The 15,799-nt window shown below is 32.4% G+C and overlaps 1 protein-coding gene and 1 long non-coding RNA gene across 2 annotated transcripts in view; one reads left to right on the top strand and one right to left on the bottom strand.

Moving 5' to 3' along the window:
* LOC135964416 (uncharacterized) overlaps positions 1-14,701 on the bottom strand; it is a 28,858-nt gene extending 14,157 nt beyond the window's left edge. The window contains exon 1 of the long non-coding RNA XR_010582631.2: positions 106-14,701. This is a non-coding gene — a long non-coding RNA (uncharacterized lncRNA). The remainder of the gene's footprint in view (positions 1-105) is intronic.
* LOC123569875 (ubiquitin-ribosomal protein eS31 fusion protein-like) overlaps positions 1-15,126 on the top strand; it is a 191,321-nt gene extending 176,195 nt beyond the window's left edge. Inside the window, exon 4 of the mRNA XM_065533374.1 lies at positions 14,967-15,126. Within this exon, the coding sequence (XP_065389446.1) occupies positions 14,967-15,053 (87 nt within the window). The 3' untranslated portion in view covers positions 15,054-15,126. The remainder of the gene's footprint in view (positions 1-14,966) is intronic.
* The last annotated feature ends 673 nt before the right edge of the window (positions 15,127-15,799 follow it).

Consider the following 15,799-nt stretch of genomic DNA (forward strand, 5'->3'; position numbering starts at 1 on the left):
ACACTTGGAAACTAAAAAAAAAGTCACACTTTTCCTTGTCACAGGCAAAATATTCACAAATTACTTCATGGGTATCATTTTCTTGCTCATATATTTTTTCTTTACTTTTTTATAATCAGAAGGACTTCAATGGTTCGAGCTCCTTCACCCCAATACTATGTTTCCATTGAATTCAAACAGGCCACAGAAAGGACAATATTACAAGTTGCTGAGGAACTTTCCCGTTCTTCCCAACATCACCATCAATTTTTCCTGCTCAAAATCATAAAACCTGTTATTCTTTTTTAAACTAGTTCAGTTGAATATTCTCATAAGATTATAATTTTATAGTTAAGTATATAGAAACTGATGTACAGAAAGTTTTTTTTTTTTTTTTAACAACTAAACTGCTGATTTGAGATTCAAAGCTAAGTCTGGAAATTGTTTCCACTACACTCTAGCGAAAATAAGCAATCATAGTTTCTTAGGATATTTTATATTTCATATTGTTTAAAAAGGAATACAAACTAAATTGTTTTCATTTGTGGCTTAAAATTAAAATGGAAAAATTTTGACCTACTTCTATTTATATCCATTTAGGATGTTTTTTTATTTGCTTTGATTTTGATAAGCCCTGAATGTTTCCAGGAGTTTTCAAAGTGAACCTGATGTCCTGACAATGATTAATCTTGGGATTGGAAAATTCTCATTACCAGCCAGCTCATTCTGTTACCTAGATATTTCAGTCTGAAAAAAAAAGTAGGCCAGTTGTTCTTTTCTGTATCTTAACCTTTCTTTACTTTTTTCCCTCTGTGTTAGTGTGTGTGTTCATGAGAGTGTGTGCCTCCTCACACTATCATGTGTGTTTGTCTCAGTATTTGAATCAAAAAACAACGAAACCAGGAAAATGTTTAGAAACTACAGCCTGCCAGTAGGCCTAGCAGAATTGAAGCAATGTGTTAAAGGATGTCAGCTGTAGTCACAGTTTGGTGATAGTTATGTCCAGTCCAGTTCATATGATTAATTCTATTCTCTTGCCATGCCTACTAAACACTTTAGAGAAGCAAAACATCATTTTTTTCTTCAAGAATAAAATGTAATCTCAAGTACATTGTATTCTAATGAGTTAAATTGTAAATTTAATATTTTGCAAAGCATTACAATAGAATAATGGCTATTTTAAAACTTCAGAGATATATACTAATAAAAGAAAATACATCTAATGTATTAAAATGGTTGCTTTTGATGTAAGGTAAGTAGGAGTAAGGAATGGGATGCTGTGAGATGACTATTTGTATGTATATATGTACTTATATGCATATAAATGAAGATGAAAATAAAAGCTTGACTAGGACCAGGAATAATGGTGAATTCTGAAAAGAAGCATATAAGTAAATAAAATTTCAGCATATAAGACAAAAATAAAACCTTATGATAGTATTAATTTGTGGTATAATTGTATTAATGATAATTGTCAAACTATAAGAAATTGTTGTATTTCTAGGTTTAAAAAGTAACATATTGGCAACTCCATGTTGTTTAAACTTATTCTAATATGATTAACTTATATTTACCTGTGACATCACTCGTAGGGCATTTCATGCCATCTTTACAAAAACATTGTTATATATTCAGGAATTATCATGATACAGATAATTAAATTATCACTTAGATAATTTAATTAAGTTTCTCAAGGTTAGAGAGGTATTACACATCAAAGCTAGATTTCTGGGGTCTTAAACTAATCTGCTTTCTAGTATAAACCATATAAAAGGTGGTCATGGGCTTTTAGTATCGTCCTGGTTCTGCTGGTAATAAGGAAAATTCTTTAGATTATAATATCTTTACAAAATGAAAAAGTTGGATATATAATCTGGTTTATGACTCATCAAATATGTCAAAGATTTCTAATTTTATTTTTGTCTTTTTAATAAAGGCCTCATGATTATTATTATTGCATTTACACTGAAGTATGAATATAGTTCCTCACTCATTACATTACTATTAAACAGACTGGGTCTCTGAGATCTTGGCTAAACCTTAATCTCTCATACTGTTCAATATAACTATTTTAGTAAAGATTTGCTTATGATGAAAAAGTCAGGGGACCACCCAACAGTAACCTCTGATGTTACTACCATTTCCTTTATTGAATGATCTTGGTCATTAACCTATAGCGGTGGCATTCACACATGTATTGGTAGTAAAGCCTTGATTTCTTTCCAATAACATTTTATGCAGAATCTAATGTAAAACAGACTTGCATGAGGATGAGGTCTTATTGCAGTAGCTGCAAATGAACCTGAAAAATTGCTCTTGTTTAACTCCGTATAAAATTTCCAGAAATCCTGAGGCTCCAGAAAATGTCAATCAAAAAACATTGTTCAATATTTGTATATTCTATTGTCATCTATGTGTAAGAACACTAACTGAATTCTCCATTGTATTTTCCTTCTGTGTACATGGAAGAGTTTTTTCTTAAGTTTTAGAATGCAACATTAAGTTAACCAGATAACAGAAAATGGGGATTATTTCCAAACTAGTTCTATGTTTCTTCACCTATAATGAACAAGTTTTTAAATCATAAGATCCTTACACATGAATATTTTTATTCTGAGTTGAATAAAATTAGACAAATGTCAAACAAATATTTACCGCATCTGACAGTCCTTTAGTATATTTGATTCTCTAAAAATGTATCATAAAATATCTGCTTCAAACAAAGTATCTGTTGATTTCACTGACGTTTCATATATAGACATCAAAGAGTTTGAAATTCTTGGCCGGTTGCAGTGACGCACGCCTGTGATCCCAGCACTTTGAGAGGCCGAGGTGGGTGGATCACCTGAGGTCAGGAGTTTGAGACAAGCCTGACCAACATGAAGAAACTCCATCTCTACTAAACATACAGAAAATTAGCTAGGTGTAGTGGCACATGCCTGTAATCCCAGATACTCGGGAGGCTAAGGTAGGAGACTTGCTTGAACCCAGGAGGCGGAGGCTGCCGTGAGCCAAGATCAAGATCGCGCCATTGCACTCCAGCCTGAGCAACAAGAGTGAAACTCCGACTCAAAAACAACAAAAAAAGGAATTCTTATATAATATTTGTTACTGTCCCACATATGGTGGACACTTCTTGCAGTGAACGCTGACATCAAGATAGAAACATAAGGAAGACATCCTGTACTTACTATCCATTATTGCAGCAATGCCCTAAGGGAAGCAAAAAACTTTTAGCATTGAATATAAAAAGAAACATTTTCACAAAGCACAAATGTTTGTCATATACTCAAAGAATGCTGAGATTCAAGGTTAATTATGTTTTCAATAAACTGCTTTATTTTGTTAAGAAACATTTCTTTTTATTTTAAAAGTGTTTTTCTGAGCATCTTTCAACATGTTGGATCACATAAGTCATTTTAATGCTTCTGTATCATCTAAAGAATCAATATGGAAATAAAATTAAATTATAAAAGAAGATACTACCAAAGTAAGTATTTTAAAATATAATTATTATCCAATGAAAAACACTCTAGACCACCCACTTTCTCTCATCTTCAAACATTTATTTTGGTAGTAGCTGAATTATCATATGCATCTGGGACTCCTCTGTCTGATCCAATTTCACAAACATGCTTGCCTTATTTATTAGCAAATAGTCCTTGCATGTCGATTTAGGGCAGGAAACTTCTATTCTGTAAATGGCCACACAGTAAATATGTTTAAAAAACAAACAGGCAATAGACTGGATTTTGTTCACAGAACATAGTCTACTGACTACTACTTACAGAAAATTCTTTAAAATTTACTTTATATTAATCTTTTATTAATTTATCTATTTATTCAGAGATGCAGAAAGTTAAAGGAAAAAATATGATAAAGAAAGGTCAAATGGTACAGTCTAAATTGTATATTATAGTAAAGACTCAATCCATCAGGGATCTATAAACTATAAGAAACTGAATACAATACATTTATTTTTAAAATTTACCTATTTCATTCTTACATACACAGAAATGAGTTGAAAAGTCTCTAAAATCAGTCTTTAATTCACAACTCTCTGCAGATAGCATTGCTTGAGGAAAACGGCTCATTTCCGAATGAATGAAAATCTATAGGGGAAGCGAAGGCAATGTTCTTTGTAGTGAGTGCCAGGTGGCAAGCCACAGTGGTATAATATATTTACTCCCTGTTCTCTATTGGCACTTGCTCTAGAAGCTGGGCAATCACTTCATTTCCCTGGGCTGCAATTTTCTCACCTATGAAAGGGATAGATGGGTTTAGATGCGATCTAAAATCCCTTCGAGTTTTAGGTTTCTGTTAAATGGCAGCCCATTTCTCACTTTATATTATCTGAAATCACAATGGAAATTCTCTGTATCTTGTCTTTGCAATAGCAAATTTCATAATACGTTTTGCCTCATATCTAATGCTACCATTTCACCAACTCGAGATGCCTACTCATTTCTATTCTTATAATGTTTCTATTTGTTAAGTGCCTTTTTCTTTCTGTTGCCAATGAAAAGCCATAATGGATTAACCTTCACTTCTCAAGTAATTAAAATAAGTTTTTAAATAACACGACTAGAAAATGTTTCCTCTCTGTTAAAAAATACCCAATGAATAAAAATTACATATTTTTTTTAAGTTTTCTTCTTTGTTGAACTACTTTTTGGATCTGTGGAAGAACATCAACAAAGGAGGCAGTCCTTGAAGCAAAACAATTAACAAATAGCTCCTCTAAGCAGCTGACAAAGACCCTGTTGTGTCACTGCACAGCAGTTGGAAAGTTTAATGAAAAAAAGAAGGGCCAAAAAAATGACTTTTAAGAAACTAATCCTTTGAAAATGATGAGGAAGCTGTGGCATCATATGTATCACACAAAATAAGTTAATGTTATCAACTCATTAATGACTAAAACCCACTCCTTAATATGCAGAACTTACAGTTTCAGGCTCTTGAGTGTAGGTAAGATACTAGCCAAACCTCACAAGGGCAAATTCAAAATGGGATAAAAATAAAAAGGGAGAAGATTAAAGAATCAAATGTGCATTCATAAGAACACTATTTTTTATCATGTCTTCAATTATAGAATTTCTAATTGTGAAAAACAAATATTGCCATTTTAAAAAATATTTATTTTATAAATCCATTTATATTTATTTTATAAATATAATTATGTACATAATATTTATTTTATAATTACAATTATATAAATATTTTTCATATATTGTTAACTTTCTTTTGAAAACAAGTAACATTTTATTGAACCTAGTTATTTTATGATTATAAACTATGTTATATTCATATATTTCAAGTAGAAGAAAAGCTATTATCTCCAGAATGCACTCAAATACGCATGTACATAGTAGAAAAATTACAGTCTTTTGCACTTTCAAAGACTGAGAGGAAAGATGTGACTCAAGTGATATAAAAGTATGATAAAGGTTACTTTTCAGATGTTGTTAGTGATGCTGAAAAAGTACACAAATTGGCTTTGGAAAACCTTGATTCAAATTCTGGCTCTGTGCTTTACTAAACAACTTTGTAAAAGTTATTTCACTTTATATTAGCTATAAAGTTGAACTCACCATCTGCCCTTCATACCTACCATGTGCTGTGGAGTTCAAAGGTGATTGTGTATATGGAAGAATTTTTTAAGGGGTAATACTCCATAAAATTGTTAATCAAGTTCTTCTGGAAGGATAGAGAAAAACAAATGAACTGAAAATCTGCTGAATTGTACTCGTTTATAATCTTTGTTCCGCCTTTAATTAACCATTAATTAGAGAAGTTTGAATGAAATATTTCATCTGGATTTTAGATTTTGTTTTTGGGAAATGAGGACATTGTTGATTTGGAAGATTTCCATGCAATCTTTGGTTCTAACTTCTATTATTTATAGCTGAAAACTTTTTCCAGGGTCTGTTTTTCTCCTTTCAGCATTATCTTCTCCATGAGTGAATTCCTCTACTCCTGAATCACCATAACTATCTATGGTACAAATTATTTTAAGTTATAATTATTGACTACTATTTTCCAGGCAGTTAGGTCCCTGTTCATAGCCCCAGTTCTTTCAACCATCAGAAATCTTCCCCTCCATATATATGCTAGAGATACATCAAGTAATAAATATATATTAAAAAATCACCATTTCTCTCTTCTCTAAAAATCAAGCAAAAATATATTTTTTTGCTTGTTGGAATTCTGGCACTAAAAGCCACCTTAGTAATTTGGACTAAAACTAGAGAAAAAAAGAAAGACAAAATCTTGACTCTTCCTTCTTCATCATTCCCTAAGCCAATTAATTGAGAGTCCTACAAAATTGTATTCTGTAAATATTTATTTTTTCTACATATGCTACATTTTCTAAAAGATAACATTAAAACCAGCAACTTGAACAAAAACTCATATAAGATGAAGTAGATTGCCTAAAAAGAAAATATATCTATAATCCTATAGTAACTATATGTCAAAGATAAACATTAAGTTTTAAGCACATTTTTATTTTGTACACATTTATAAATATTTAGTAATTACTACTAAATTTTATAAAACTAAATTTCTTATAAAAGTATCTCATAAATTATAAATTATATAAAATTATAAATTATAAAATATGTTATAAAATTAAAATATTTTTAACACTCAAAAATTTGTATACATTAAAAATAAAAACATTTTGTGACATATCTATGTATCTATTATCTTTAACTTCTTCTTTTCAGAAACTATGTAGTCATTAATTCCATTAGTATACATTTTATTTTTTTGCTATTTTTATAACACTCAAAAATAGAGTTAATATATATCTTCATGTATTGAGAAAGCAAATATTATGTGTGTGTATATATATAAATGAATGCAAAAAAGTATGCATTTCGTTTACACACATGTATGTGTTCTTTAATCTTTAGAAAGCAAAAATTTCACTTTTCAAAAATCATCCTTTCCTTCTCATTTACTACTGTCCTAATTCAGCAGTTTATAGTGTCTTTCTTGAGTCTCCACAATAGCTCCCTAACTTTCCCTAATGCCTGCGGCTGTTGGTCTTTAAATCTGTTTTTCTCAACATCATTCAAATGTTTTATTTGAAATGGAAGTGAAAACATGCCGTTGCTCTGCTTAAATGCGTTAATCGCTTCCAGACACCCACAGGATAAAACCACCTTCCCAGATTACCATGCAAATCCTCCATGATCTTGTTGTCACTTAGTACGCTCCTGCATATATATCTAAAATACTTTTCTTATTTTTTTTCACTACCTCACTCTCACGTATCTCTAAGGCTTAATTCAGATATTACATTCATCAAGTGGCTTTCTAGACATCCTCAGATTGGGTTACATGCTCATTTTATGCATCCTTCACTTCCAAAGTCTGTCACCACGTTACTCTTTTAATGTCTTCAAAGGGTAGGGACTATACATCATGGCCAATCCCTAACATTCTGTGAAACAGCAGTAATAAAACTTTGAACTTTGTAGACTTTGGTTGGTCAAGATTAATAAAACCTTAGGTATACACCTTGGTTACTTTCCTGTTGTCTGAAGAAAAGCCTAAACAATGAATTGTCCTAAGTTTAGAATGAATGTCTGTAAGTGGTACCTGGTGGCCTTCTAAGCCCTCTCTATTGTATCTTCAACTCTGAAACCAAGCCCCTTCACCCACCAACTGTGTCCACCTCAGACTGGCCCTATAGAAGCTAGAACCAAAATCAAGCTTACTGGTGAAGAAGCTAAAGTTCTTAAGGCAAAGCACTACATCTTCATGTTTGTGTTGATTTCACACTTAACATAGTATCTTATTTTACTTTCACTGATGAGACACCCACAAGGGCAATGAGGGAAATAAAACTAACCTCTTGAGATTTGACTGTAGAATCTTTATTAAATAGGCTAGAGCAAAGGGTTATTCTGATAGTAGAGAAATCCAATTAAATGTAATAGAGAAATAAGCTATTAGTAAGTAGAGGGAAAATATGATAAATTTAAAATATTGAAATATAAAGTCTTAACAGAAAAATTCAGCATTGCCCTTCATGTGCTAAGAAGGAGGATCCTTAGCTTAGACTTCCATGTTCATGCATGATTGCACTTTTCAACAATTTCATTTTCTTATTCTGATTCCATGTTCACAAAGAGATATCTTCAAAAAAACTTGTAACAAGTATAACTTGGGCATCAACCAATGTAAGCTACAATCAGTCTGAATGAAACCGGTTCTAAAATATGACAATGATCTCATCAGTGGATACTGCCTGGACATTAGCTTTTTATTTTACTACATTTCTAGGGCTGCTTTAACAAAGTAGCATAAACTGGGTTGTATAAAACAGCAGATTTTTTTTTTCTATCCCAGTTTTGGAGGCTAGAAGTCTGAACTCAAGATGTAGGACCTATGCAGGACATAGTTCCTTTGGGACTCTGGGTAGAACTCATCTTTGTCTCTCACTTGCTTCAGGTGTTGGTAGTCAATCCCTGCTCCTTGACTTAAAGTTACATCACTTCAATGTTTGCTTTGGGGACACCCGTTCTCCCTGTCCCATGTCCATGTCTGTGAGTTATGTAAAATCAATTTTCTAAGAAAGTTACCCATACACCTAGGCTTTTGTATTATGTGGCACCAAGAGCAAATTCCTTATGCAACAAGTTTCCAGGACAGAACTCGGGTCTTAGAATGCTTGCTCAGGTACTAAATGTCCTGTTGAGAGGCCTTTCAGAAGATTGGAAACGCTTGTTAAATTTCTAGCTATAATCTTAGTAGGGTGCAGTTATTTAATATACATTTGTTGAGTACAGCAAATAAGTAAAGAATAGTTATCAGTAAAAAACATTGTTGTCATAAAAATGTGAAACTTGTCAAAATCAAAATGAAGCTGATTGTATCAAGCTCTGACAAAATGGAGTCAGGGAACGCCATGAAGAGCAAGTTCTCATGCATAATTTCCTGATAACAAAAGATTCTGCCAATGGGAGGCGTAGCTTGCAGTGAGCCGAGATTGTGCCACTGCCCTCCAGCCTGGGCGACAGAGCGAGACTCCGTCTCAATAAATAAATAATTAAAATAAATGGCCAAACACTGCAACCTTGCACAAAGGCCAGAGCACAATATTACGTGTTATACTTCTACAACAACATCTGCCCAGCAACTACCTGTCTAATCTTGGACTGATACCATCCTTATTATTGATTCTGGTAGCTAAGGATATTTGCTTCAAAATAACTTATGTAATCCTCTTCACTTTACCTTTAAAAACTTTTGTCTTGGGAGGCTGAGGTGGGAGGATCATGAGGTCAGGAGTTCGAGACCAACCTGATCAATATGGTGAAACCCCCTCTCTACTAAAAATACAAAAATTAGCTGGGCGTGGTGGTATGGGCCTGTAATCCCAGCTACTCAGGAGGCTAAGGCAGGAGAATTGTTTGAACCCAGGAGGTGGAGGTTGCAGTGAGCCGAGATCACACCACCACAGTCCAGCCTGGGCAACAAGAGCAAAACTTTGTCAAAAAAGAAAGGAAAGGAAAGGAAGGGGAGGGGAGGGGAGGGGAGAAGAAAAGAACAAAAACAAAAACCTTTGTCTTCCCCTTCCTCCTTAAATATGCCCATAGTTTACTATGGCACTGCATTTCCCGTTGCAGTACTGACCCCCATATAAGCTCATTACCTTTGAATATTCTTTCTGTTTTCATTTTAAGTTGACATAAATTGGTGTCAAGAAATGTGACCTAAAGTGAGCTCACCTTGAAAGGATGGGTGACACCTGCAATTACATGCAGTACCCACTAAAGCCTGTTTGAGCTCTTGGTTTCCATGCCTCATCTTTTCTTACCTGGGGAGTCTTCTCTCAGGCTGAATTCCCTCCTTTTGGTGAGTTCTTTCGACTTTATTCAGAATCTGGTTGGGATAAAAGCTGCCTCAATAAAGGACACTGCATCCCTCTTGGACCATAAAAGATTTTTCGTCTTTTCTGGCAAGCCCTTTCTAGTATAAGGACACTGATCTTCCGGATAATACTCTGGTTTTTACAGAGATTTTGTTCTGTCTATGACGACCTCCTGTGTTTTCTGATAAATTCACATTTGCTTTTTTTTTTCTACGCACCTGGCTTAATATTTTGTTTGCTCTATATGCCTGTTTTAAAGTTTTTGTGAGTACTCTTTTTTGGGCTATCATTTTGGTTTGCTTATGCGCATCTGCAAATAATTTGGCTCTTACTTTTTTTTCCTTGCTTGTTTCTGAACTTCTTTCCAGAGCAAAATTATTTTTTAAATGGTGAATATGGGATGGCCACTAGAGTGATCATCACCATCTATGAGGAACTTCTGTTTTTGAGGGTAAACTATTCTGTGTTGGAATGTAGTGGGTATGGACAGGCAAAGTTACTACTAGGGCACTGGCCAGTCTCCAGAAAAATGCAGTATGAAAAGGAAAAACCTGGTCACAGGTCAAACAACCAAAGGTAACTTACAGGTTAAAAAAAAAAAGAAAATTCTGTGTCAGGTACACTTGCCAAGGTACACTTTGGGCTTTGCCCAAATCCTGAAATTCTAGATATAAATTGTAGGATGTTTTTGTTCTTGAAAGATTAATGAGAAACAGAATGGAATCTTCAAATTCTAAGGCATGCTAAGTTGTCTAAGAACAAGCTTCTTTCAGAGACCTCAACTTAATATCCATACAAAATGTTGGCTTTTCTTCACATACATTTTTAAACCACTGAACAGATTACACTAAAGATAATTTGTGGCCATTGTGGGCACCTTTTGAGTTCCCCAAGCTTATTTCTCTTACCATTAATGAAAAACAAACAAAAACACAAAAATGCAACTATAGGGTTAAGCAGTCCGAATGGTGCAGCAATATCTGGAATCTGCTGACTTTTTTGCTTGTATTAAGACAAATCTGTTACTAAATTCAAAGCAACTTAGAGGTTTATATTCCAGGCAGTTTTAACTGAAATATAACATTTCAGACTTGAGATAGAAAAGCAGAGGAAAAGAGTAAAGAGGGTTATTTTAAACTGCTGTGAAAACTGCTTTACTTCAAATTAGGTCCGCAGCCTTCATTAAGTTACCTAACAGGACAAATAAAAATCTTGAGGTTTAGCCACATGAACAGGTGACGTTAACTTGTGCCATTTTGTTGGAAATAAAATTTGGATCAAACTGTCTTTTATAAGTTAGAGTGAGTTTATATTACTGTATTTTACTGTCTCATGACAAAAGATCTAAAATGAAAGGTATAAGATCTTTCTGTATATACATGTTTATGTGGTTTATACATGTATTTTCTGTCTGCAATGGTAAAATCTCTTAAAGAATTCTATTCAAATTGGCTCAGTGATAAACGAGGACTTAAGCTAATTATACTTAAAACTTTAAAAATATAGAGTAAGCCAGATGTCTTTTAGTTCACATGACTCAAGTAAATCTTTGGTAAATAAACTCTTTTTACATTTGTTGGTAAAAATAAAGATGAAGGTGTCTTCAGAGTTGTTAGCATACATGTTTTGTCTGGGTTTGCTGATCAGACAAGGTTATATATGTCTCTCCTAGAGAATTTAACGTCATAAATCTGTACATTCAGCCTAAGAGCAAAATTATCTTTGTGTAACTTCTGATAAATAAGACTAATATAATATTGTTGGTTTCATGTAAACAGCTGTATCTTCTGCGTTATTGCCAAAATGCTCATATATTTTATTTTACCCTTACTTGGATCATTAACATCTGATATTCACAAGCTATAAAAATGGTTAGGAGAGCAATAACTTGAAATGATGACTAGCTTTGTCTAGTATCTCAGTTTTCATAAATGATTTATAATTATTAAAAAAATAGGTGTAAATGGAATAAATATTTATAAATGAACTTTTTATGTAATTTGAGATCTTAAATTTATGTTATTTTAAATTAAATAATACATATTTATGGAGGGCCTAGGTCATTTCCAAGTAAGTTAAAATACTAAAATGTTGATTGCTGAACATAGATTCAAGTTTATTTACTTTTGGATTCTTAAATTTTATATAAAAAAACGGAAAACACTTTGGTCTGTTGGTAATTATCTTCTATTCCCCATTGAAAATTTATTCCGTGAGAAAGCACATATTTTTAGAAATTACAAAATATGTTTTCATAAAATGTTGAAATGTGACAGGTTGCAACTTGCTTACTTAAGTTTTTGTTAGAAATTAAATATACTGACAGTTACAATTTGTAATTAATACATATATATACAAAGTATATCAGAAAAGTAAAATATGCTATTGGCTAAAAAATATGTGTGTATGTATGTGGTATGTATATGTGTGTGTGTGTGTATACACACACATATCCAAATATGTATATATGACATGAGAATATATATCACATATATAAATATGTGTATATATGACATGAAAATATATATACATGTGACAAATATTTATGACATGAAAATATGTTTTCTATTTAAAAGGAATGATTTTATCTACAGTTAGAGGTTATTTAAAGGTTATCTTAGAATATGTATTTAAGAATAAATTAGAAACAAGGCTAAAAGGAGCCAATAAGTAGGAGACAGTTGCAAAGAAAGTTGTAAGTATGAAAATGTATTTTTGTTCAGGAAAGCCAAAAGAAAAAAGGGTGTGACTTTTGTCTGAGAAAGAATTTTGAGTAGTCTCAATAATAAGGAAAAAGATAAATTTTTGTCCAAGGTAGAGTGGTTGGTTTTTCTATTTTTAAAAAGTATAGGGCAAAATTGATGTCTTAAGCAAGTCATAGAATGTTTGAACAAGATGTAGAAGGTTTGAGCAAGTTGTAAAAGGTCTGAGACAGTTGTAAAAGGTTTATAAAATATGAATCTTATAAGAGGAATTTTATGTGTGATCAAGTTGGCTCTAATTATTTGAAAGTTTTCCTAAGAATTATTAATATCAAAGTACAATAATGCAAAACCAGAATCTAGTCCCCTATGTTTAAAATTGATCTGCTCTTAATTTAAAATAATTTTGCAAGAGGTTTTAAATTTTTAATTCTGAAATTTGTTTCTTTAAAATTTCACCCATCTCCTGAACTTCTGAACTTCAACATTTTAATATTTTACATTTTCCATTTAATTCCATTTTATTTTTCATTTAATTACCCTGATCAGCTTACGATTGCTATCTTCACTCAAAATAATAATTCTTTTTCTCAAAATAAAATTTTCCTTTTAAAGCTTTTGATATTTATATCTCACAACTTCAACTTTTGCTGTATTTCATTGCACTTGATTTGCAGGTCATGTGTCATTGCCTTCTGCTCTTCATCCTTCTCTCCTTGAAAAGATACCTTTTTGTGGGGGGCGTTGGCTGGAAAAATGACTTTTTTGCTTAACTTTTTTATTAGTTTCTGTAGCTTTTTCTTTCCCCAGTTCTGACTCTGCTATTGTGGCGTGATGCTAAAAATATTTGTGTGGATGGTCTAAGGTAGCACTGTCTTCCTCCAGTATAACTTGATTCCATACTACTGGCTTTTTTGGGTATGTTTGAATTGTTCTTCATGCCCAGGAAATTTCACTTGCCTTCGCTATTTCTAAGATTCATGTATTCTGCTGCTCATGGTACTGGTTTTCTTATTTATTTCTTCTACAGTATGGTGTACATTTAAAACTTTGGGCATACATGCTTCCAGTGTTGGATTGAATTCAAGTACCTTTTCATCAGGTTTGACTTCCAGGATATCTAAATGGGCTTCCCACAAACAGAAGCAATCACACTGCAGGATATTTTTCTTTATCATTTAAAAACTGGCCTACAAAAACAAAGATTTGTTTCATCATGATTATTTTCTGTGCTTCTTGTCCTCAGTAAGCCTGTTTGATTGCTTAGACAAAAATAAGTCATCTCTGTTAGGGGTCTGAGATTCTTTTTAAATATATGTAACTTTCTGTATTTGTTTTTGAAGTCTTTAAATTATCGTTCTGGTTAAATGGCTGGTTATTATTTCACAGTGGCCTGTGATGCTGTTTTAATCAAGTGTCTTAAAATTTTGACATATTTGACAAGCTTCCTAAGAATCAAAGTTCTAAATTAAGTCTTCTTAATTGCAAACTAACTTTTGGAATCTCTAATTGGGCCCCTGGAACTCCGAAGGTATGTTTCTCACCTAGATATTAACTAATACGGCCCATTTACCATGTTGGATTATATGGGAAGCATTGTCAAATGATAGAGTGATGCTAAATTTTCTTTAAGTTCTATGTATATAAATATGCTATTGATGTAAATGTTCTGAGGATTATGTAAAATGTATAAAAGTCTGATGGTCCTGGAGTGATGCTATCAGTCATGATGCATGTTGTTGCCTTAAAGTAATGTATGAAATAAAAATAATTGAAGTTCATTTTTAATTGCATCATTATAATAAACTCTTATCAGATTTTTAAGCATGGCTATTCTATCTCTTTTTCATCCACAGTTATTGTTTTAAGTCTTCTCTAAAGATATCAATAGTCAGATTCATGAAAAAATGTTTCTAATCATTACTCTTAAATGCAGGTTTTTAATAACTTGAAGATCAGTGGATTAACTAAGAACTTCCAGATCACTATTTTAAAAATTGATAAATTTGTGACACTGCAAAGATCAAAAGGACAAGAAATAATGACGTGAGAATAAATGAACTTATTTTTTATATTATGAGTTTTACAGGCTATTTATTTAAAACATTACTGGTTCTTTACTTAAATGGTTCCCCCCCGCCCCCCGGATTTAAGGTATCTATAGTTACAGCAATTTGGTAAGTATCCTTTTCTGGACAAACTAAAAAATATTTACTTTTTCTCCCTATTTGATCTTTCCAAAATTCTGAAACTATTTCTAAATATTCTTATTTTTATGTGAATAGGGTTACTTACATAAGTTCAATGGGAATCTGTTTCATTTTATAATAAAGTCTAATTGAAAATCTTCATTATATTACCAAAGTATTGACTGGGATGTTATATTTAAATTGTTTCAGGTCCTGCAGACAAAATCTGAAGTCCGCTTGGTTTGGCTTTCCACCTTGAGAGGTTTTCTGGAGTCCGATTTGAGATTACTTATGTAGTCAATCATTATTATTGCTGCACTTATGTAAATAATCATGTCAAACTGGATAAAATTAAACTTTTACAAGCAAATTTGTCTTACCAATTATCTTGGGCAAAAATCAGGTAGAGAAACATATTATTTTATAAAGAAAACTATAATATACTTGTTATAAGATTGTAGCCCTGTGCATTGTTTTTTGCATTTTTACTTTCTACTTGTAGACCAGACTAAATCGTGAGTTCTAGTTTATTTCCATATGCTTGTTTTCTGTGTAATTACCAAGAACGAAACTGCTCTTTTCTAAAGCACCTTAAGCTGAAGTTGGACAATTTATTATAAATTTCAAGGAATAAGCTTCATACAGATGCCATAACCAGAGACATTCAAACTGAAAACCACAATGAGAAATTGATGGCTGCATGTTGTGGAAAACTGTCCCCAAAACAACGGAACAAGATTTCCATTTTAATGAGGTTCTTTCCCTATTAATTTTCATTGTTTATACCTACCATTTTTACTTGGCAGAACAATGGTGTAGTTAAAATTTTACAATCGGTAGGTTCTGTAGGCTAAATATTGGTTAAATAAGGAAACATATGTACTATTGTTAATGCTACATGATATATCTGGATAAATTTTTCTGAAGAAATTGAGACCCCAAAACATAAGATAAGAAAACGACACAAACTTACATCAGGTCTCATCTAGCTCACCACGGTCATGTAATGTACTCAGTAGGTGGCCTTTAAGCCAAACTTCATG

Source organism: Macaca fascicularis, chromosome 17, assembly GCF_037993035.2.
Source record: "Macaca fascicularis isolate 582-1 chromosome 17, T2T-MFA8v1.1".
NCBI lineage: Eukaryota > Metazoa > Chordata > Mammalia > Primates > Cercopithecidae > Macaca > Macaca fascicularis.